General features: G+C 41.2%; 1 protein-coding gene across 1 annotated transcript in view; it reads right to left on the bottom strand.

Moving 5' to 3' along the window:
* VWA8 (von Willebrand factor A domain containing 8) overlaps positions 1 to 24,830 on the bottom strand; it is a 285,192-nt gene that overhangs the window by 34,192 nt on the left and 226,170 nt on the right. The window contains 1 exon segment of the mRNA XM_030565861.1: positions 22,950 to 23,154. Within this exon segment, the coding sequence (XP_030421721.1) occupies positions 22,950 to 23,154 (205 nt within the window).

The raw sequence follows: 24,830 nt of genomic DNA, 5'->3' as shown, positions 1-24,830 counted from the left end.
GTAACAGAGTGCTGGCCAGGAGGTCCTGAGCCAGGCCCCTGTTAGCCCAGCTCCAATTAAGAAGTATTAATTGGGGCTGGCTGAGTATGCCACGCCTAATTGCTAGAAGAGAAGCACCTGGGGCCTTATTAGCCAGGGGGCTATATAAAGCTGTCAGGAAGGAAGTGGGGGGGGGTGGGGTAGGAGAGGAGAGGAGCCCAGCGCATCGCATCGCATCGCATCACTGCTGGCTGGAGAAGCAAGCTGTCCCCCAGGTGGCTGGTTTGGAGCAGACTGTAAATAGAAGCTGGTGGAGCTGACATTGAAAATAAAAAGCACTGGTGATTGCACTCAGAAGAGGTCTCTGACTAATTTGTTGCGAGGGCAAGTGAACGCCTCATTACAGGAAGATGAAGAGCTCAGTTTTGGCCATGTTAAGGGTCAACTAGTGATTGGACATCCATAAGGGGAAGTCAGAAAGACAGGTTGAGAATTTTATTTGTCTGGAAGAAGACAGGTCCAGAGTATATTTGTTAGTCATCAGCATAAAGATAATAGTCAAAGTCATGATTGTGAATGACACTATCCAGAGAGGAGAAAGGGGAAGTGTGCGATGACAAAGCTTTGAGAGACTTCTACAGTAAAACGAGAGAGAGGAAGAGGATCCCCCTGCCAATGAAACTCTGAAGAATCAATCTTAGAGGGAAGGAGGAGAACCAGGAGAGAACAGGTCAAGGAAGTCAAAATTTGAGAAGAATTAGTCTATGACACCAAAAGCAGCTGATATTTCGAGGAGGTGGTCCTGAAATATTGCAGATAGAGCTCCTCAGAGACTGGTGAGAGTCATTTCAATTGACAGTAGGAGTGGAAACTAGACTGGATCTTGAATGAAATTAAAGATGTATGTAAGACAAAGGTGGTAGACTGCACGCTCAATGAGTCTAAAGAAGAGAAGGGAGATGGGATCAAAGCTGGATTTTTTATGATGAGAGAGATCAAATTTGAGGGTCCTTTGGTTAAACTGGATCCTCCACTGTGTGAGAGTTCTAAGGAGAGTTAGGTGAAATGCAACAGTGTGCATGTGGGAGCTAATAGCACCCCTCAGCAAAATACAGCTAAAGGTTGGGAGCCATCTTGAGGTAATGGACTGTTAAAAGTTAGGCAGTCAAGTGGTGGCTCAGGAGATATATTTGGAGTCAGGAAAATTGAAAGATGCAAGAAGAGGAAGGATCTAGTTAGGCACATTAGAAATACATGGATAATTTGCCAGTTCAAGTGCTAACTATCCCTTCTGATTAGATTCCTTTTGAATTTATTACATGTCTTTCTCAAACTAGTTAAATAATTTGATTGTTTTAGTCAGGTTTTAACTATAGTGAAATTTCAATTTTTCTTGAAGTGAAACTTGTGCCATTTCATTATGTGCTTATAACTGTAGGCACGTGCAAAGCTTTATTCATTATTGTTAAGATTCTGCATAGTATGCTGTGCACATCACAGTTAAGTGAAACAACAGATGAATTCAGTCAAGGAGTCTTTTGAGCTGTAGCTATGAGGTAAGGGTGACAGCAGAATAGCTGGAAAATATTTTGAAATTTTTCTTTTAAGATTTTCTTCTGTGAGGACTGGTTTCCACCAGAACCACAAGCTCTGCAGTCACCATGGCATGTCTTTCTTCTGTGTGTGTCTAGGTTTTTTTACATGTTAGTGATTGATGCTCTAGAAATGGATTTATTTTTCCATTTTATCTGCCTCTCTTTGGCCAGGTACTTGTTCAGGGTTTCCTACCCATAAAGAGCAGAATTATCATCCTCTACTATGCTGCATATAAGCCTGATCCTGAGTCCCTATGAAGACACAATTTCCAATGAAGTTAATAGGTTGATCTGGACAAGCTGTCCAGGGTCCTCAAATTCTAAGGGAGTTAAAGGCCTGACACAACTCACAGGATAAGACCCCAACTGACTCGATCACACAGTTTTGGCTTTTAAACATCTCACTGTATTACAGGACTGATATATATTTGTTTTCTCTTACTGATTACAGTAGATACTCCTAATACTAGGAGTGATACAAACTAACAAAGAAGAAAAACTACATCACTCTTCACATATACTAATGTGAAATAGACATACATGCTCAGAAAGCTCAGATATGACTTCCTGAAAACCACAATGAAATTATGTCTTTTGTATTACATTTGTGCCAATCAGCTATTTAATTTATGCTATACTGTAATATGCAATTTGGAGACCTACGCTGGCCAGGCAATCTATGAAAGGGGTACTCTGTCATGTGTTAATTGAGTCTCAGTTAGCTAAATATGTTTGGAAGTAGGTCTAGAATTACATTCACAACACTACTTGTGTAAATGTGTCACTGCTTACATATTATTAAATATGACTGTTTTAGTTACTGCCGTGAAATTATAAAATCTAATGAAAGAAATTAACAAACAGTAACTACAGCAATAAATTGGAAATCAGTGGCATCAGTTAAATGTAAGGTCCAGTTTTGTGATTTGTATACCCTCATGGTGATAGAACGAAGCTGAAAAAAGGTTTCTTAGGACCTACAGAGCTGACCACATTAAACAGTGCATTATCTCTATGAGCAACTATAGCAACTGAAAATGAAGGATGTGTCTGCAGTAATGCACTGTGAAATGTTTTTTAAAAAAAAACATGTATCTTAACCCTGCTCTACAGACACCATGATGAAAAGAAGGAAAAAAGTATTTAAAAATAAGTTTTGTTTAATTTGGAACCATAAACACTAAAATGTCTTCTTATAATTATGGTTATTAAAAGGTGTCACTAGAAGGCAGAGTTAAAGTTGTTTGGGTACTTTAACTGTGTATTTCCATGCCTTAAAAGGAACCCAAACAGGTTAGGTTTAATCTTAACTCTGAATTTATAGTGCTTGTTTTGGATATCAACCCTAAACATAAGGTACTTTGTCCTAAATTACTGATATGTACTCTCAACTCTAACTTCATTTTATGAGATTTTTGTTTAGGAATACACACACACACATACTAATTCATGGGCAAGAACTGTTTCTTCACTTCCCAATTTTCAGGCAAACGATAAGGATATTTAAAAACTCATGCGTACAGTGATTGATTCATTGGGATGATACCTAACAAGTGGCATGGGCTGAGGGATGTGGCTGGTGGGAGTTGCGATCGGCCGAACCTGCAGACACTGCAGGTAAACAAACCGTCCCGGCCTGCCAGCAGATTTCCCTGAGGGGCCGAGTGCCAAATGTTGCTGATCACTGATATTTAGTGTTGTTGTAGCCATGTCAGTCCCAGGATATTAGAGAGACAAGGTTGGTGACGTAGCATCTTTTACTGGACCAACTTCTGCATAAGCTCAAAAGCTCGTCTCTCACCAACAGAAGTTGGTCCAATAGGAGATATCACCTCACCCACCTTGTCTATCACAGGCATTTCTAGTACTCCTGTCACCATACTATCTAGAGATGACACAGTTTTGTTCAGCATAGTAAGATGTCTAGAGCGTGTACAGACTTTTACGCAGCAGTTTGTGTTTGTCATCTTGTTCAGTAACTTTATTACAAGCCCAGAAGGAATGAGAGGATTCACGGCCTTTCCTCAGCAACTGGTGCCAGAGTTGCTCCTTTGCAACCCTCTTATGACTGAAAAGCCAGTTCCCTAAGGAGGATGGTGGAGGAAATGCTGGTTCCAATAGAGGTGAATCCTCACAGGCACAGAGAGATATAATCTCACAGTGTTAGCTTTAGTGAATATACCCCCTACAAATGTACGCACTCGTATCTAGACTCTGTCATTTTAAAGTACACTCTGCATAATTTTAAGAAACTATATTATTCTAAATGAATTATTCTTAAGAGGAAAAAACAAGAGAAACTGAAGGGAAATATTACTCTGTTCAGCTTTTTACTCCCAAGCCTAGCCTCTAGTAGTATGAAGGAGTCTTAGCTATATATTTTTTTTTCTTAAAATAAGTTACCCATTTCAAAATTTCTCAGAATTACATTTCCCCTCTTCTTTAAAGCAAAGTTAAGTAAAGGAATTAAAGCAGAGGCACATTCCTTACAGGATTTCATTGGCATATATCTCCAGAATGTAAGTGCAGGAACCTCTCTTTATTGTACGCGGCGACAAATGATTAACTAAAATTTTCCTTAAGCCTTTATTCAGCACCCTACAGAACTTCCAAGACATGCCAGGTGCAGCACATTTGCTAAATCATTGGAAATAATATGATTACATGCTTCTCTTAACTTAAAATACACACATCATTGTGTTAAATAATATCTTGAGAGAACAGTGCCAAGGCTGCTGTATATACAGTTGCTAGAATGATTTACACCTAGTATATCAGACATGAGAAGCTGAGGTACCAGAGTTTTGTTTCATTTCACTAGCACTCATTCAAACACTTAATGGGTAAATACCTACCCTTAATCCTGGCAGTAACAGGATGGAAAGACGGGGAAGTGTAGAGCTGGGGCAATTGCGTGTTTAATTAGAGCAGGGTCGGCAACCTCTGGCACGCAGCTTGCCAGGTAAGCACCCTGGCAGGCCGGGCCAGTTTGTTTACCTGCTGCATCAGCAGGTTTGGCCGATCATGGCTCCCACTGGCTGCAGTTCGCCGTCCCAGGCCAATGGGGGCTGCGGGAAGCGGCACTGGTGAGAGATGTGCTGGCCATGGCTTCCAGACGCCCACATCGACCTGGGACAGCGAACCGCGGCCAGTGGGAGCTGTGATCGGCTGAACCTGCCAACGCTGCAGGTAAACAAACTGGCCTGGGCCTGCCAGGGTGCTTTACTTTGGTGAGCACGTACCAGAGGTGGCCGACCCCTGAATTAGAGTCATTTCCACCAACCACAGGGCTGAAATTCAGACTAAAATGGTGATCAACTGCAAGTTACTTCTTACTGCTGCTTAAAAAAAATAAAGTGCATTCTCCTTCCTAACACTTAGTTTCCTAGAACTGTCTTTACCACAAAGTAGGAATCCTGCTAAGGTGCAAAGAGAAAGCTCATTTTACCCTCCTCTCTCTCCTAGCACAGTTGTACACCACAGGGAAAAAATTAGCTCAATGTTTTGCCCTTTTAGTAACATACAGTACAAGTAAATGGGACAATTTATCAGGGCTTGGGAGCGGAGTCCGGAGCTGGAGCGCAGAGTAGCTCCGGCACAGTGGAGCTGCAGGTTTTTGCCTGGAGCCTTTGCCAAAGCCCTGCAATTCATAATCCTAGTCAAAGGAGAATGTTTCCTTTTCTATCAAATGTAATGTTTCAGTACTGAAAAATTAATAAAATCCAGATTGTACTTGAATATCAGTAATTTATTAAGGGACTTTTTCCCATACGTCATTTTGGGAGGTGAATATTCTTGATATGAAAGAAATTATAAACAATCAAAAACAGGATGACTCAAAGGATGAAGGATTATGTTTCCCCATAGAATGAAGTGTCTCCTTCAGTGTCTGTGTACAAGACTATGGATTTTCCTGGACCTAAACTGTTTAAACTGTAAAAAGGATTTATAAAAATGTTGCCCTAGGCTATGTTTAACAGTTCATAAGAACATCTTTCCCCAGGACATTCTCTATATCAACACTATAGTGAATATATATTAAAAAATGAACTGAATTTCCTACTCAGACTAAATTGATATCAAAAGTTGCTATATGCATGTTGGTGTTTAAGTACAGAGTAGTGTTCTGTGTTGCTCTTTCTCTTTAATGTAAAACCATTTCTGGTGAAGATATGAAGAAAATGTTTTATAATCAGCATGAGAGTAAAAAACTGCTGGGCAGGAAAGGGACTCAGGCAAAAAAAACAAAACCAAAAAAAACCCCTCACTGCTTTTATTGCTGTAGCTTTCTCCTGCTTTCATTAAAGTTAATGGTAAAACTTCTACTGATGTCGATAGTGCTGATTGAGCCCACAGGAAAGGGTCATTTTCACATAGAAAGGAGTAACACTATCCATAGTTATCAAGAAAACACTAATGTATGTGTTATTTTGTGTGCTTTCAATACTGCTCTAAAGCTACTAACCATCATTATAGTACTAGTGTTAGCGTGGTGAGGCGGCTGCCCCACTCCCATGCGAGAGGGGGCTAGAGTAGGCCAGAGCGGCTGCACTGGCCGGCAGCCAATCAGGGCTGAGATTAGAGCTAGCCAATCAGGGCTAGGCTAGGCCCTATATAAAGGCTGCCTAGGAGAGGCTTGGGGGAGCTGAAGGGAACTCCAGCCTGCTACCTGCCAGGCCCTAAGGGAAGGGCCTAGCCAGGTGCAAAGGGGCCGAAGGGGAAGCATCCTAGGGAGAGAGATGCACAAGGGGAGGGGAGGAGGACAGGATGGCTGCTGCCAAATGATCCCTGGGTTGGGACCCAGTGTAGATGGTGGGCCTGGGTCCCCCCCTTCTCCCTTGCATGGACACCCAGCCAGTGGATGTGGCAGTAGTGGACTGCACCAGACCCCTAACACAAAGGGTTAGACTTTTGGGTGTGGTTGACCACTGTGGCTGGGGTGCAGAGAAAGACTGCTGTTAACCTCTCCTCCCCGAAAGGGGATGAGGATGGACTAGGAGACACTGTTAGAAGGCAGTGGCCTGAAATGGATGTTGCTGAGCGGGGAACGATGTGGGTCCAGACACCAGCAGAGAACAGATGATGGACGGAACACCACCAGCAGAGGGTGCGCCCCAGGAACTGAGCTAATTCCCAGAGCGACCAGCGGGAGGTGCCATGGTAGTGAATCCCAACCCTGTCACAGTTAGTGATGGGTGAAATAGTCAGAATGGTTTTGATTGTTGCTGTTGAAATTTGCCAGGTTTGGATGTTGTGTAACGCCTGTAAAACTGAGGCATTTTTGCAAAATTTCAAAATGATTAGATAATAGTTCATGCAAAATGTTTTTCACTATCTGAAGATTGTGAAAATATCTAAAAGACACTTTTGCTTAAAAATTTTCTCTTACAGTTTGAAAAAAGCTACTATGAGGATAAGGAGGTAAAATGGAGACAAAGTTCATAGAAGCCACAGATGGAATTAGAAAGTCCCCAAGTGCTTTCCCAACTCTGGTCTTAATACTACCTTACATTTACAACAAACATTAATTTAGTAAACACATATTATTACGTGTATACATGGAGATTCTGTTAAGTAACATGCCACAGGTCATACAAATCAAGAATAGAACCTACATTTCCTGGTTAAAGCCCAGCCCTATTGAAGTGTATAGGAATTTTAACATTCAAATCTATTGGGCCAGGATTTTATTCCATGACTCTAATGTCTAATTTTCTGAATCTGTAAAATGAGGAACAGTATTTCTGACCTACCTCTTTTTCTGCCTATAGACATTCAAAACCATGTATATTTTATGCTTTGGTAAATACCACTGCCCTTACTTTACCAATTCTTAAACCAAAGACAGAATGAGGGTTAATTGTCTTGCCTGTGAAGCATTCTGTTGTTTAGAGATTCAGGTATAGGAATGGAAGTCAAGTGACCAGTTTTCTGATCAGTTGCAGTTGTATGACAATGACCATATCATGTATCTTCTCTGAATCTCTGTATTTCAATCTGTAAAATAGGAGAAATAATATCTAGCTGCTAAATGTTTGGAAAGTAATATATAAGTGTGACACGGATGGGAACAGAATCAATGGCTTCCAGGAACGTGTTTAAACCACTAGATCAGATGTAGGCAAACTGTGGCACGCGAGCTGATTTTCAGTGGCATTCACACTGCACGGGTCCTGGCCACCGGTCCAGGGGACTCTGCATTTTAATTTTAAATGAAGCATCTTAAACATTTTTAAAACCTTATTTACTTTACATACAACAATAGTTTAGTTCTATATTATAGACATATAAAGAGACCATCTAAAAATGTTAAAAGGTATTACTGGCATGCGAAACCTTGAATTAGAGTGAATAAATGAAGATTCGGCACACCACTTCTGAAAGGTTGCCAACTCCTGCACTAGATCATGTGGATGTGATTGGCACCACCTTCTCATGCTTTTTCCAAATTCACAAAGGTGAATTTTCACATGAAAGTGGCGTTTCAAGTTCCTGCATGATTCCTTTCTAACAACTCAGTCCACCAATCTGTCACAAAAAGTAAACATTTCAAGGGGCATGAAATCATGCAAAACCAACTGACAAACTTCTGAACAATTTTTGCTAACCGTTTTTATCAACTTTGCTCAATCCTAGCACCTTGAATTGCTCCTACAAAATCTTAGAAGTTGATTAAATAATTTACAGGGGCAGGAAAGGCAAGAGAATGTTTTTTGAAGGCCAGTGTTTTCATAGAAAAGAAAAGAAAAGATCTCTGGGCAAGAGAAGTTGAACTGAATTGACATACTTCAGACCCCTCTGAACAAAGAGGCTGTTCAGAAAGCCAGAGACAGATTCTGTAGCTCCACAACAGTATCATTACCAATCTACTCTGGGCAACAATATGGATTTTTTCCTATTTAAGAAATACCACGTCTAGCCAGCAGGAATTCAGTGAACACCGATTAGTATAAAAAAGTTTATTAGTATTACATTTCTCATTTATTTCTTTAAATCTTGCATATGAATTATTGCCTTCACTAGCTAACCTTTTATTAGTCTTTATCCCAAATCGCTGTCTCTTTGCCACTCAGATTTACATACACACAAGTTCATTATTAGTGCTCAATGTCCAAATCGTCAGTAATACAACAATGTCCTGGACCTTATGCTATTCTAATGTAGGCACTTTCGTTTATTGCAGGAAGGACAATCATATTAGTGTTTTGCATCCTATTCTCCTAGCTGAGGTACAAAATCCCATCCCTCCTCTTGTATTATTTTGACATTATATGTTTTGTGGCAGAGAACCCATAGGTGGCAGATGTACCTAAGTAACGATTCAGTCAGTGACTGAGCCCACGTCCAGACTACCCCGCCGTATCGGCAGGTTAAAATCGATTGCTTGGGGATCGATATATCGCGTCTAGTCTAGACGCGATATATCGATCCCTGAGCGCACTTACATCAATTCCGGAACTCCATCAACCTGAACGGAGTTCCGGAATCGACACGGAGAGCCTCGGACATCGATCCCACGCCATCTGGACGGGTGAGTAATTCAATCTTAGATATTCGACTTCAGCTACGTTATTCACGTAGCTGAAGTTGCGTATCTAAGATCGATTTTCCTCCCCTAGTCTGGACGAGGCCTGAGTCAGTCACTAAACCACTTCACTGGTGATCTATTCAGTTTCTAAAACAAATTGAACCACAACTAACAGCATTTGTCTAAGACCTAACCACCTGTATAGTCAGTCAAAGTAAATTTATAAGACTATTTGCAATGGAGCCATCTGGTGACTCAATAATGTTATCCCTTGAACAGCACATTGAGATGATCTCTGCCTTTGTCAAGGAGTAACTCTCAACATCCATCTAAAAAAAACAAATAAACTACTCACTGTTCGGCCTTAGGAAGTGCAGGGCCCAATTCGAACAGTTTAGACGGGGCCTCAGCAGGAATGACTTAAAAAAAACACGTGGGGCTTGTACTAAATAGGTGGTGCTCTGAGCCTTCGGCGGCACTTCGGCAGTGGGTCCATCACTCACTCCAGGTCTTTGGCAGCAATGAAGGACCTGCCGCCAAAGTGCCGCCGAAGACACGGAGCGCCGCCGGGTGAGTAAAAATTAAAAAGGCGCCTCTAGCCAGGGAAGGGCTTCTCACTGGGTGTGGGGCCCAATTCAAGGGAATTGGTGGAATAGGCCTAAAGCCAGCCCTGGCTCCGGGACCCACCACCAAAGTGCCCCAAAGACTCAGAGCAGAAGGACCCCCGCTGCTGAAGATCCCAGGCCCCCTGAGTCCTCTGGGTGGCCCTGGTAGTTTGATCAAAACATCCTCATCCATTACCTTGTCACCTCCTCCTTATTTTTACAAGGGATCGATGTGTTCCTATACTGTCTCTTTGGAATGTGTTTACATAGTTCCTGTACCATCCTCTCAGGTCACAAATGTGCTTACTTGGTTAGTTGACACCCAGCATTGCTAGTCTATTAAGGCCTACTTTGGTTCACCATCTTTGGTTCATACTGTTTGCCATGTCTAGGACTCCAGCAAGGCCTTCACTACCAACTGGCCTTCAGTACTCACATCATCTCTCCTAATACATCTTTTTTTAATATCAGAGTGTATCAAATATTATCACTGAAGAAACGACACGTCATCTTCTCATACTACAAAAACAGTTTCACTGGTACAACTCCATCAACAACTTTCAATGCTCCTGTCTTCAGTTCCCTTCTTTCTTATTCTCTCCTGAGTCTACACAAATAATCTTACTGATCAGAAACATTTATTTTTTCCTTCATTACCTATCTCCTTGTAATAGTAAGAATTAATGAGTCAAACATATTGCCAGTCCTAGCACATTTATAGTTGCATCTCTGCAGTGGATTTACCTACAGAGATGACAATCATCTTGTGTTCCTGCAAAAATGGCACAACTCCTTTAATTTTTTAAACTATATCATGAAATTCTAGCAACACATAAGCACTATGTCTCTAGTAAGAAAGCTGCATAAACTCTAAAAAATGTACCCACGCAGATCTGAAAATGCTGAAAGCATGTTTCCTCTATTATATGATGGTTTGGAACATACACGGTATATTGGTCAGTCATAAATAAAACAGGATTATGAGGGAATCAAAATACTTCTTTTAGTTAATCATCTTAACCCTATCGCAAGCTGAACACACTGAAACATTGAAAAGACACGGAATCAGGCATCTTGTTCTGCTTCAACATGTTCTTTATTTTATTAACACACGTAAATTCCATTTTTTATCTGCCATCACCACAAGTTTCCAAGTCATTTTTTTTGTTTGAAAGATTATGAAGTTATGGCTTTCCTAACATGCTGTTCCACCAAGTAACAAATGACTACAGCATAATGATTGTGGAAGAAATACTTCTCATTCTCTTCTCAAAGAACTCCTAATTAGTTTCTAATTACATTGTATGGCAGTTTATTTTACTACATGAAAAAGAAACCATGCTAAATTAATGCTGAGTCTTTTAAAATTATTAAGCGAATCTATTACATAAATGAAATTTCAGAAGCGTCTAATGACTTAGGAACTAAGTCCCATTGACTTTAATTTGTTACTTGTGACTTAGGCCTTCTTATAAATTTTATTCACTGTGTGGGACAGCATTATGTGAGCCCATGTAGATCTGCCAATGTACATCAATTCTTGGATACAATATCGCTGATATTCCAAATGCCGATGATAAGATATATTGTGACTTTTAGTGATATGAACAAACATCTGAGACAAGGATGAGTCTCCCATAGTCATTTTCATTTGGGATCTAACCAGGATTTGAACTCAGGCTTTCAGAGTGAAACATTTAACCAGATTCAAGAACAATGTTTGATCATTTTATATTCCTGATCTCATCAAGCTGAAATGAGAACTGATTTACTTGAAAAATGAGCATCTCATGTACTAACTTGGATACATCTCAGAATACATTTTCTTTTAAATTAGCCCAGAAAGTCAATAATGGGAACAGAGCTGAAGGGAAGCCAAAGTTTTTGATTTACAAACGAGGGACATTTTACTTGCAGAAGAAAACTTGAAAGGAACTGCATATGAAAGCAGAAAGATGATGATTTTCCACAGCCTTGGGGCCCACAAGCTAGACCAAATGTCAAATTTTCCTTAGGAAAGTACAGTTCTGAGATATTATAGCTCAGCTTTGTGGAAGAGACTGAACTGCTGGCTTTGATTTACAGGTGAGCCACCTACAATCTAGTATTACTGTAACATATTACGTGATCTAACATTTTGATACCTTGTGTCTTTACAGTGATTACAGATTAAGTTTAATAATGGCAGAACTATTTTTGTTTGATAACGTGTCATCACTCTAAGGCCACACCACACACTGGTGCAGATACTTTGAGCAACAGCACTAAATGATGATTTGTTTGGGCAACAGATTATTTCTGCGAGCTACGGTCTCCCACATTTCTAGGGGAAAGAAAGAGGCACTTTGTACTGGATCTCTCTGCTCTAGGAGAAAGCTGGGATTGTACCCACTTACCCTTTGTCTCTCTTCTTTAATTAGTTTGTAAAATCTTCAGGGCAGGGACTGTCTTCCGTTACGCGTTTCTACAGTGCCTACAATGAGGCTCTGTTTTCAGTTGGTAGCCCTGATGATGATGTCACTGTTTCAGGATAACTACATCTGTATTCCCTCGCTCTGTGATCCACTCCAGGAGTGCCAGTCAGGTCTCAGGTTTCCAGCCATCACCTGTGTCTGGATTGGGACGCTTTGACTGACTCCCTTCTAAAAAGAGGCACTATCTCAAAGGACAATGACAGTGTTTTTACAAGAGGCCATACAGCTCTTCCAAGCAAACACATTAATTCAGAGGGCAAAAAGCTTTACAGACAAAACATATAAAAAACAATAAACAGATGTAAATCTACACTCTAAACACCCAGAAATCAACCATCTTCTACCTGGAGAGTCTGACAGCCCAACATCCCTTCCAACCTCTCAGCAAGGGTTGGGACCTCCCCTTTTACAGAAAGGCATGTCCATTTGCTAGGGTTGCCAGGCATCCAGTTTTTGACTGGAACGCCCAGTCAAAAAGAGACTCTGGTGGTTCTGGTCAGCACAGCTGACTGGGCTGCTAAAAGTCAGGTTGACTGCAGCTGCCAGCTCCACATAGCTCCCGGAAGCAGCTGGCATATCCCTCTGATTCCTAGGCACAGGGGCGGCCAGCGAGGCTGTCGGGGTGGCGCCTTTGGACGGGGGCAGCACATGGAGCCACCTGGCCTACCCTCCACCTAGGAGCTGGAGGGACATGATAGCTGCTTCTGGGAGCTGCCTGAGGTAAGCGCCGCCCAAAACCGCACCCCAACTCCATATCCCAGCCCTGAGCCCACTCCCACACTCAAACTCACTCCCAGAATTCGCACCCCCCTCCTGCACCTCAACCCACAGCCCTGAGCCCCCTCCTGCACTCCAAAGCCCTCATCCCCAGCCCAGAGACCCCTCTTGCAGCCCAAATGCATCATTTCCTGGCCCCATCTCAGAGTCTGCAACCCCAGCTGGAGGCCTCAGCCCCTCCTGCACCCCAGCCCCAGCCTGGTGAAAATGAGTGAGCGAGGGTGGGGAAGAGCGAGTGATGGAGGGAGTAGGGATGGAGTGAGTAGGGGCGGGACCTTGGAGAAGGGGTTGGGCAGGGGCAGAGCCTCGGAAAGGGGCAGGGCAGAGTGGGGGCAAGGATGTTCTTTTTTTTCTGCAATAGAAAATTGGCAGCCCTACTATTCGTTGAATCAAAAGGCCACAAGTCAGTTCAAGCTCATCTTTTTATATCAAAAGGCCTTTCTTTTTTCCTAGTCTCTGGAAAACTCAGGATGAACCAGGATATGCAAACCACCCCAAGGGTGGAACTTCTCTGGAATGTTTAGCCTTTGTGACTTGCCTTAATCCTGGAGGAGTTGTGCTAACCCACCCCAGTGAAGCAGAACACAATCATACATAAACCACTCATACATTTAATAAAATAGTCCCCAAAGACATTGCATGGAGTTGCAACATCTGTCTCACTGATGATGATAATACCTGAGGGAGGAGCTGAGCTGCTTTCGCCCAGCAGTGAGTTTTGAAGTCATGAACATGTCGGGGTCTCTAGGTTGTTGGCTTTCTAGTCTCATTCTCCACATAGGTGCTGACCTTTGAAACAGGTAATGGACGTATCTGCTATTCCTGTATCTCCTTTAGAGCTAATCACTCAAGCCAGGGGGAGGCCACAGAACCAGAGTGGTGTCAGTCACCATGTTTGGCAGAGACTTCCCATCATTGAAAATCAGAGAGGATCCTGGATGGGTCAGAGCTGGAATACCTGGAGCTCATGAAACTGAGAATTCCAGACATTGACTGTGCAGCCTTCACTCAGAGTATGACTAATTCTAAAATCCCCCGTCTTCATCTCTTTCAGAGTCCCTTGTTTTAGCTCACAGAGTGAAATATTCAGGAATTTGGGGTTCTCCCCACCTGGTCTGACTCTCACAAATATGGTTATTCCAAATACACGGATACTTAATAGGATGAGAATTGTTTGCGTTTTTAGCTCACTGATACCCTCATGTGGTCAGAATAAGCAATTATTCTCATAAAAGAAAAATATAGAAAATGTTATCCTTTCAATTAATGAACAAGAAAGTCTGTAGCTACATGTAGTAAATGATGTCATTTAAATATCTTCTTTTTTATCAGATACAAAGGATTGCAGCCACGTTCTGCACAAACTTCATTATAAATATGGCATTTAATGTAATAGGCTCATTTTTCAAGGCAATGTTAAAGAATAAAACTCTCCTCTACCCCATCAACACTAACTGAAAAATATTTCAGACAAAGGATAAAATTTTCCAAAGCACTTAAGTGACTCTGGACCCTAACTCTCTGTTCAAAAACTATTACAAGCTCTTAGACCCTAAGTCTAACTGAAAATGGGACTTCAGCTTCTAAACGCCAAAATCACTTTTGAAAGTATTTGGGAGCTTTTTATAATTTTACTCCCAGTTCAGCAACCTGGGTTCCAAACTGAGTTGATGCATGTGAGCACAAGATTGAACCAATGTCTTTTCTGGGTGTAGAGCATGTGCAAGTTGCAATCATATAACAGTCTCAATAATACCTAACTCTAGAAGTAATTTGAGCAACTAAGCTTTTTTTGTGCTAAACTTCCTCAAGCAGTATAGTATTTTACAGCTGCAGGAAATTAATGGAAATAATGAGTTGGATAAAAATAAAAGTATTAACCCACTTAAAAAGTGAATAACTTACTATAGAGTCGCTTACGCACAATTGAAGAGAGGAAGGAAAAAAAGGATGCTCCAGGACTGCGTGAAAATTATGGAGAATTTTCTTATCTGCCCTCAGACTACACGAGAGGAAAGGGGGACATCTCAGAGGATAAAGGAAAAGACACTGCCATTAAAACAAAAAACAAAACAAAAAACCCCAACTCTCTAGGATTCTTTTCCTTCAATAATACTCTGAACTTAATGTTGCTTTGGATTTACTCCAAAGTAATTAAGAGTAACTCCCTTGTATTGCATTGTAACTACGTGCAAAATAAGTGTTGCCCGTCTTTGGATCTCGAAGTGCTTTACCACATTAATTAATATACCATCACAGCACCCTGGTGAAGTAGCTACCAAGCCCATTTTACGGATGAGGATACTGAGGCACAGACTACTTAAATGACTGGCCCCTGGCTCCAGCTGGGGTTCCCAGGGATGCTTCCGCAGAGTGGGGATCTTGTTAGACCCCTTAGTCTTGGCTCTAGCTAGGGGTTCAGGCACTGGCAGGCTTCCTGTGGAGCTGTGAAGCCTGAAACACCAGCAGGTTTCCAATGGAAACCAGTCTGTATCGCAATGAAAGTTTTTTCAAATTTGTAATAGATTTAGTGAAACATTTTACTACAAGGCATTGGCATTTTTCAATGAAACTATGTTTCACCTGAACTTCCAACGACCTCTACTGGGAATACAAGACTCAAGACCCCTAAAACTAATTTTTCCTCATGTGTGATGAGGTTAAGGCTTTGCTGTCTTTCTCTGCTGATCAATCATTAGTCTATGAAAATTCTCATTTTAGGTTATCCCCCCTCACTTTTTTCTCCCATTTCCCCTTGCAGTTTGAACTATTGCTATTTACAATTATGAGTCTTAGATATGTTGCTGAATTCTAAAACTTTTGTTCTCCTGACTCTGAAGACTAGGCCTCTTTAAGGCTATGTCTATAGTACAAGCTAAAGGTTTGATTTCCTCTGCCCGTGTACATATAACCATGCTAGCTCTCATCGAACTCTGGGAGCGGCAGCGGAGGCATGGCTGAGCTGTGCTGAGTAAAAGCTACAATATTTTTTTTCTGGGAGGCTGCAGTAAATTTATATCTTCGGACATGTTACTAGTAACACAGATTACTTCAACCATACTTGGGGTGCATATTTCAGTGGTCTGCATGCACTGTGCCGCATATTTTAGTGCAAAATGTGAAGATTACAGAATGAAAAGGAGAGTCTCTATTAGCGCTCACATTTTCTAATATATTTTAAATGTTATACAGTGAAACTAATTTATGGCTTATTATTCACTTGCAGCTAAATCTTGCACCATGTATGCAAAAGGTCCCAAAGGCAGGGGAAAAAAGTGCTTTAGTTTTGGTGGGCTGAAGGCAAGACAGGAAGGATGAAGGGAGCCTTCAAGTGTTCCCCAAGTCCCCCTACTTAGGGTGCATGGAAGGAGCTGGTGGATCACATATGCACAGATCTCAGAATCAAACAACCCTGGGAGAGGAGAACAGGAGGTTAAGGGGCTACTGCAGTCATGAGGATCCTCTTTTTGATGACTGGAGGGCACTCTATGAACCCCTACATTGGGCAGCCCATTGACAGAGTTTTGACCTTTAGGAGTTAACTCTTGAAAGGGAAAACAGATGTATATTTTTCATGTAACTATATCGCCTACAAATTTTAATGTTCCTTTAAAAATATCAGTCTGAAATAATGTGGGCCTACAAACACTATTATACACTAATCACAACTGTCTGGTTATTTCATGGCATTGCTACATGGCAGAGTTAAGATTGTTTGGATGCCTTACCTGTACATTTCCATACCTTAACATGCTTGGATTTCTTGTAAATTTATCCCTACCTCTGAATTTCCTGGGTTTATAATGCTTATTTTTAGGATAATAAATTACTGATGTTACTCAACTTTAACAGTTTTTGAGAGTATATATATTTTAAATGTTTCTAAGTACACAACTTGCATCCATATTTGTTCACTCACAATTTCCCCAAATCTAATAAACGTTCATAAATTGTTTACAGAAGAAAGCTTGAATCTTGGGGGGGCCATAATCTCACTATGCAAAGCTGCCAAACCCACTCAAACGCTGTCTAATTAAGAGAAGCTCTCTCATTATTGCATGATTTCTCAGTTAGGGTACATCTACACTGCAATAAAAAAATTCATGGCACAGCCGCAGCTAATCCAGGTCAGCTGGCTCAGACTGAGGGGCTAAAAATTGCAATGTAGATGTTTGGGCTTGGATCTGGGCTTGGGCTAGAGCCCGGGCTCTGAAACCCTGCGAGAGGAGGGTCTCAGAGCCCAGGGTCCAGCCTGAGCCCCATAGGCCCGAGTCAATTAACCAGGGCTCTGAGATTCTGAGACATAGGGTTTTTTTATTGCAGTATATGTGCACCTCTAGGTACATAAAAGCAAAGGGCATTAAATTGTTTAGTTATGGGTGGAGGGGATTGTTAATTATTGTGAACAGAAACATATTGTCCTTTTCAATGTTTGAGCTGGGCAATATGATAAAATTAGTTAGTATTTTATGTGGCTATGTTTAAAAGACATGTTCTCTGACTTGTTCTTTTGAGTGCTGCGAGGAGAGCTGTGAAGCCATTTTGCTTTGCTGCATATTAATTTGAGAAAAATCAATTTACTCAGTTACCTTGAATTTTGCTCAATCTGTCTATATTATACTCTTCACAACAGCAAGCATGTGCATTATGCTCTAGCTCTGAGCTAATTGGTCTTGATACCCCAGATCTGGCCACATTACAACATAAAGATTTAACATCCAAAGTCTTAGGTAATCTTTTGCAGGCATTTTCAGTTTCTTCAGTGCGAGGATGTCAAGACTCCTAGATTCAATTTCAAATTTTCCTACAGATTTGATGAGAACTTGAGCAAGTTACCTGACTTCTCTTTGTCTTGGTCTCCCCATATGCAAAGCAGTGAGAATACTTACCTCAGACAGATCTCATGAAGAGTAGATATGTCTGTAAGGTTCTCTGAGATGTGAAGTATTGTATAAGGATAAAGCATTAACTCTCCCAGTTACCTGGGTAAAGGCACAGCCAGATTCATGTTTTGTGGGAACACTGAGTGTCACATTAATAAAGTGCCAACTGGCCAGTGCTGAGGCCAAAAACACCATAACCCTCCATGATGTTTCTCTTTACTGAAAACAAATAAGTAAAACAATCAACCATTCTTGAGAGGGGTGAGTCCACCATGAGGTGTGGTGTTTGGCACAAAGCACCTCATCTTAGTGTACAGTGGGATGACCAATAGTTTTCTGTGATGTCCAATTTAATGGGAGCATGAAGATAAAGATTTCTTAAAGTTGGTTGACAAAAGTCTGAATGTCTCTACAGAGTAGAGTAGTGGGGGGCTGGACATTCGCCTGGTTTGGCCTCTCTGCCATGGGTGGTAAGAGGGACCCGAGGGAGGTTTGTGGCTGCTCTGTGCTTTGTGGCCTCCAACAGAAACTGCTCTTCAGAAGACTATGATCTAATGTACATGAGATGCACGTGCACCTACAATGGGATGCATACTGACACATACTTCAAGAAAAACAACTCTCCTCTTCAACTACCACTGTTTTTAAAGGCAAGAACTCTGGTTTGGGATAGAGCAGCTCACTTCAGCAAACGCTCGTGGTGCCCAAAGCACAGAAACTGTCTTGAATCTAATGGACAAGTTTTTATGATGATATTATATAGATTGAGACTGAGAATTTGGCCACATTTCACAATGGATCACTTAGCAGCATAGCTACAAAGACAAAAATACCATGAAGATATGAGAGTGCATTGGTCAGATGTCTCTGGTAAGCCACCAGTGGCAGCATAGTTTTGGATTTTGGGGGTCTGCAATGTGTAGGAAATTTTTTACACATCTCTTGCAATTTTTTTAACCTGAGCACTTTATTTGCACTTGTATTTACCAGGGACTGGTGTTTCAGATGTTTTATTTAAGCTTCTGAAAATGTTAACATTTTGACTATAATTTTCTACACATGGAATTCTGACCCTGAGTCTAAGTAAAGCAAGTTTCATGTTCCAGTTCTGGCAGCAATTTACAACAGTAAAATGTGAAGAGTACTGACCACATGGAATGTTGCTAGATGGCAACTTATCAGAAATGAGTAATTTATTTTAATTCTGTACTTGGAGATGGAAAGCTAGCTCTGAATGTTTCAGCTATATAAAGTACCTGATGTATAATCACAGATTATTAAACTCTGCGCAACTTCTAAAATGTATCTCAAAGCTTGTTTTTATATAAATATTGTGGTGAGTGGAGGAACTGTCAAATCTGAAGTCACTGAAAACTAGATGGGACATAAGATTCAACATTGTGCTGTAGGAGACACACAGGCACTGGTAGAATTGAATAGGTCTTTTCTATCTCGAATGTCTAGGTTAGAGAGAGAGAGAGAGAGAGAGAGAGAGAGAGAGAGAGAGAGAGAGTGTGTGTGTGTGGGGGGGGGGACTCGCAGAACATCTAGTAACTCCACTGACATAAATGGGTGCCCAGCACTTCTGAAAATCTGGCCACTTTACTAGGTGCCTAAATATAATCGTAGAAGCCTAACTTCAGAAACCCATATGTAAACATTTTGGCATATTATGTAAAATCCCTGACACACATAGAGTCCAAACATTTTATGAAGTAGGAAAAATTTACAATTACTTTTAACAAGTAATTTTACTTTTAGAAACTATATTTTGTAGCCTCACGGTTTGGCTTGAACACTGAGTGTATATACAATATGAAACAAATATTGACAGATTTGAAGGCTAACAAACGATTATACCACTGGATCCCAATTGATGAATATAAAGGCAAAATGGAAGAGTTGTGTTTTTGCCTAAAAATCTATCCATATTTGTTTAGCCTCGTGGACTGCTGTAGCTAAAGAAAGTTCAGAGAGTCCTTGTTGACATTTTATTTAAATACTGTTTGTTTTCCATTTGTTTGCCCATTTATGTGCATACTGCTTAGTTCTGAGATTTAACGCCTGCTTGCAGAAACCAAAGCACAAGTCCAGAAGCTAAAACTAAAACTTGTTTGGAGCCTGTCCCCAGCTATCAGAACATACTTCCTATCAGAAACTTTAAACTATTTTGCTTCAAAGGACAGAAGCCTTGCAGACATGTTGCGGAGTTTGGTGGAGGGATCAGAAATATCTCATTAAATACCCAGGAAAAGTCCAACAACTTGAACAAATGTGATTGCAAGACACTTTTGATTCTTCACATGTGTGTATTAAGCAATATTTAGATGCAGCTATTTTAGCAGACCAGCTCATCAGTATCTCCTGAGGCCAAGGTTAAATTCACATTTCTTGTTTCTTGCTTTCAGACAGGGTAATAATTTTTACTTTTGATAGGGGATAATTTGAGAACATATTTATGCATTGCAATATCATCCCTTAGCTTATGAAAATAAATACCATGTATAAAACAAAGCTATTACGTCTATGTCCATTAAACGGCTAACCTTATATGGAAAAAGTGCCCTCTCATTTCCCTACACCAGGTAAACTTGTATTTCACAATGTGCACATATTGTGTGCCAACATCTTTTTTAAAAGATAAGTTAAATGCTAAATGCTAAATTATTTACTTGATGCTCTATAAAATGCTGTATGCTGAAAATAATGCATTTTGCAGGAAGTGTGATTTGTAATATCTCAAAATCCTGACCTTAAAAAAAAATAGTAGTATAAAGTTGAAAAATACGCAGAAATGAATATGGTCTGAGTTTCCAGACCAAAATGTGGGGTTTCTTCTCAACCTTTCAGTTCAAATCAATGTTATATACTTTTAAAATCTGACAGTGTTGACAGGAGACATATTGTCTGCATTGTCAGAAGGAAGAAGTAGATGTGCTAAGGGGATTTTTCTCTCTCTAACTTTTAGAATCTTATAGCCAACAAAGTGGCAACGTGTCTGGTAGTTAGGAAGATTTGGTGTCAAGAGAACTAAATTCTATGACTAACTTGCCACTGAGTTACCCTGTGAGCTTGGGAAAATCCTGTAGCCTTTCTGTAATACTTATTACTCAATGTTGTAATGTGCGTTGACATTTTCAGATGAAGTGTACTTCGCAAGCACAAAGTAGGGTTTTTTTTTAAATATTCATCTGAGTTGACTGAAATTCTAGTAATTCGATGAGACTGAATCAAAAGAGGGCTACAGAACAGACTAATTAAAGCCAGTAATCCTGACACTGTTCTTCCAAGATAAGAACAGTAATATTTTGCTGTTAACCACATCAACCAAAAACAACGAGGATTCTGGCACCTTAAGAATAAATACATTTGTTAGTCTTTAAGGTGCCACCGGACTGCTTGTTGTTTTTGTGGATATAGACTAACACAGCTACCCCTCTGATACTTGATACGCATCAACCAAAATGCTCTGATTAAAACAGACTGTATTTGGCCATTAGATGGCACTAGCTCTACTTTACTGACAATGAAAATGTCTGGCATTGGTAAAGCAATAAACAACACAAATGTGGTACTGGAAGAGTGTTTTTTTTTCTCATGACTTTTATGAAAGGCATTCGCTGAGCTCCAGTAACAAGAGCAGGTCAGTGGTTGCACAAATTTCTATAAATGCAGAACATCTTGTAGAACGGGAGTTTGGGGTAGGAAGAGTGAGTGAAAGGAGAATTGTACTTTCTGCCTACTACATCCAATTTATACTTTCGGGCTACTGGATCTCTTGAAAATAATGTGGAAAGATTTTATTTAGAAAATATTAAATCTACTGTCACATTTGAAAGTGCTGGAAAAGGGGTTATACAGATTGATAACTGAAATAGTTATAAGTACATATAAAGACTACAAAGAGACAAAAAGGGAGTACCATATTTATGGCTACGTGGGGCTATACAGAGGTGTGTAATATATACTGCACAGCATGGCCACTTGGAAATGTATGATAAAAGCTGGGATTGAACTCAAATCCTCCTGAATCTCATGTCCTACTGATTCAAGTATAGGAAAACTTCTTCTAACTAACAGTATACAGATTATGAGACATTTGAATAGTGCTAATTCTGTACATTATATTGCTGTAGTGCACATACACACTAGCTGATACATGTGTATATATATTTTGTGTGCGCAAGCAATTTGGCCCAATCTGCCTAGATTCTCATGGGGACAGCAAAAGACACCACTCTCAAAACTGGACCATTCTCCTGCGAAGTTTCAAGTCCCTTTTCCAAAGTATGGAGGTGGTACAGCTCTTAAAACAATTCCCAATAATTTCTTTGAATATTGGAAAAATATCTATTTTGGAAATGACTGAAATATTTTCACTGAAACTTAAAAAAAAAAAAAAAAGCTATCATGAGGCAGAAAGCAAGCTTGGAAAATTTCAGCCCAAATGGTTAAAGTCTAGTAAAAATGCAAACCGAAAACAGGAGGATTTCCTGGAAATGTTTAGGCAGCTGTAACAACAGGCATCGCTACCAGAACATAACAGCCATATTGAGGCAGACCAATCATCCATCTAGCCCAGCATCCTGTCTTCTGACAGTGGCCAGAACCAGATGCTTCAGAGGAAACGAACGGAAAAGGATAACTTCAAATGCACTATCCCCTGTTGTCCAATCCCAGCTTTTGACAGTTGGAGGTTTATGGATACCTGAAACATGGGGTTTTGTCTCTGTCCATCTCAGCTAATAGTCATTGATGGACCTATCCTACATGAATTTATCTAATTCTTTTTTTAATCCAGTTATACTTTTGGCCTTCAGAACATCACCTGGCAACATGTTCCACAGGTTGACTGTGCATCATGTGAAGGAGTACCTCCTTTTGTTTGTTTTAATCCTGCTGCCTACTACCAGCTCCACCTATAATAAGCTCTTAAAGGACCCCATGACTTTTCAGTAAAAAGATCTATTTGATTTTTGTTGCTGGTCTAGGCCTAATTCTACTTCATGATACTTTTCATCATAATTTATTTTTTAAACAACCTAGAAACTTCAACTCACTGGCAACATTTTGTTAATGTTTTTAACTTGAGATTTTTAAAGTCCTACCTGCACAGGTCTACCGTCCTCTTGTCCAATCATGTTTCTCCAGTCCTGCAGAGAACGCTGTAAGCTGTCAAGTCCTGTCTCCCAAAGCCTGACACTGCCGCCCATATCCACTGTAACCAAACCTACTTTGCCCAGTGGCGCCAACAGAACATCTGTGTCTGAGATCTTTGACAGCCATGATGTATATGGAGAGAGAGACACTGATCTGAAAAATAAAGCCAAATATGGTTTATCTAACAGTCACAATTGACACTAGAGAGAATATTTCTGTAGCCATGGTGCCAATTTAAAAAAAATACCCTTGAAATTTGAGCAAGGTCACAGAAAGTTGTACATTCATGAATATGATCCATCAACAATCCAAGTGAGATCAAGACTGGACCTGGCAGTCCCACTATATTACCCAATCACACCACATACTGGAACTAGATAGGGTGGAAAGATGTTTGCATAATACGGATAGGTGAATAAAAGATAACTAAGATAAATGTAGCATGGAATATGCTGTATAAGTAACCTCTATCTCCAATCTATTTTTAAGGAGATCAGTCCTCTCGTTTTAGAGGAGTGGTCAAACTTTTTGGCCTGAGGGCCACATCTGGGCATCGAAATTGTACGGCGGGCCATGAATGCTCAAGAAATTGGGGGTTGGGGTGTGGGAGGGCGTGAGGGCTCCATCTGGAGGTGTGGGCTCTGGGGTAGGGCGAAAAATGAGTTCAGGGTGTGGGAGGGGGCTCCAGGCTGGAGCAGGGGGTTAGGGTGTGTGGAGGGAGTGAGGGCTCTGGCTGGGGGTGGGGATGAGGGGTTTGGGGTTTGGAGGGTGCTCCAGGCTGGGACCCAAGGGGTTTGGAGGGTGGGAGGGGGATCAGGGCTGGGGCAGGGGTGCAGGAGGGTGCTCCAGGCTGGGACCAAGGGGTTTGGAGGGTGGGAGGGTTGGAGTGCAGGAGGGGATCGGGGTGCAGGCTCCAGGCAGCACTTACCTTAAGTGGCTCCTGGAAGCAGCGGCATGTCCCCCTTCCAGCTCCTACATGTATGGGCAGCCAGGCGGCTCTGCGTGCCATCCCATCTGCAGATGCTGCCCCTGCGCTCCCATTGGCCACGGTTCCAGGCCAATGGGAGCTATGGGGGCAGCACTTGGGGCAGGGGCAGCGTGCAGAGCCCTCTGGCTGTCCCTAAGCATAGGAACCGAAGGAGGGACATGCCACTGCTTCCAGGAGCTGCGCGGAGCCATGGCACGTACAGAGTGGGGCAAACCCTGGACCCTGCTCCCCAGCGGGATCTCGAGGGCTGAATTAAAACGTCTGAAGGGCTGGATGCAGCCCCGGGGACATAATTTGCCCACCCCTGGTTTAGAGAGAACAAGGGGGGGGTGAAATAATCAGGTCAGACAGGAAGCAAGCAACGCAGAAAAACTGGAAAATGGGGAAGTTGAGCAGAAATCCAAAAGAGCATTTGTATCCTGACTGTTATAACCTCTATAAATGACCTTCATTCAGATGGCAGCAGCAAATTTATTAGTGATCCCAAACTTATCATGCTGGGAATTACAGGAGGGCTCAGAGAAGCGGAATAAAAAGATATGATAAAATTATCATTATAAAAATATTTAAATAGTTGGCAAGGGAAAACACAAATGTAGAAAATTAATGGGAAAAAAACACAAGCTAGCAACTTTGGAAAATAACTTGAAATAATACGGAAAATTTCTCTAAGAACTGGTTTACACACTGAGTGGCACCGATTTAACTAAAGGTGTGAAGTTAAACTGATGTAAGCCTTGTCTACATGGCAAGTTACCGTGCGGGAAGCCAGAGTGTGAATCTACAGCGTACCAGCTTGCCGCACAATAACTTACCATGTAGACACAGCTACAGCTCACAG

This window comes from Gopherus evgoodei, chromosome 1 (assembly GCF_007399415.2).
Source record: "Gopherus evgoodei ecotype Sinaloan lineage chromosome 1, rGopEvg1_v1.p, whole genome shotgun sequence".
Classification (NCBI taxonomy): Eukaryota; Metazoa; Chordata; order Testudines; family Testudinidae; genus Gopherus; species Gopherus evgoodei.
This window is presented reverse-complemented; position numbering and strand designations above follow the sequence as displayed.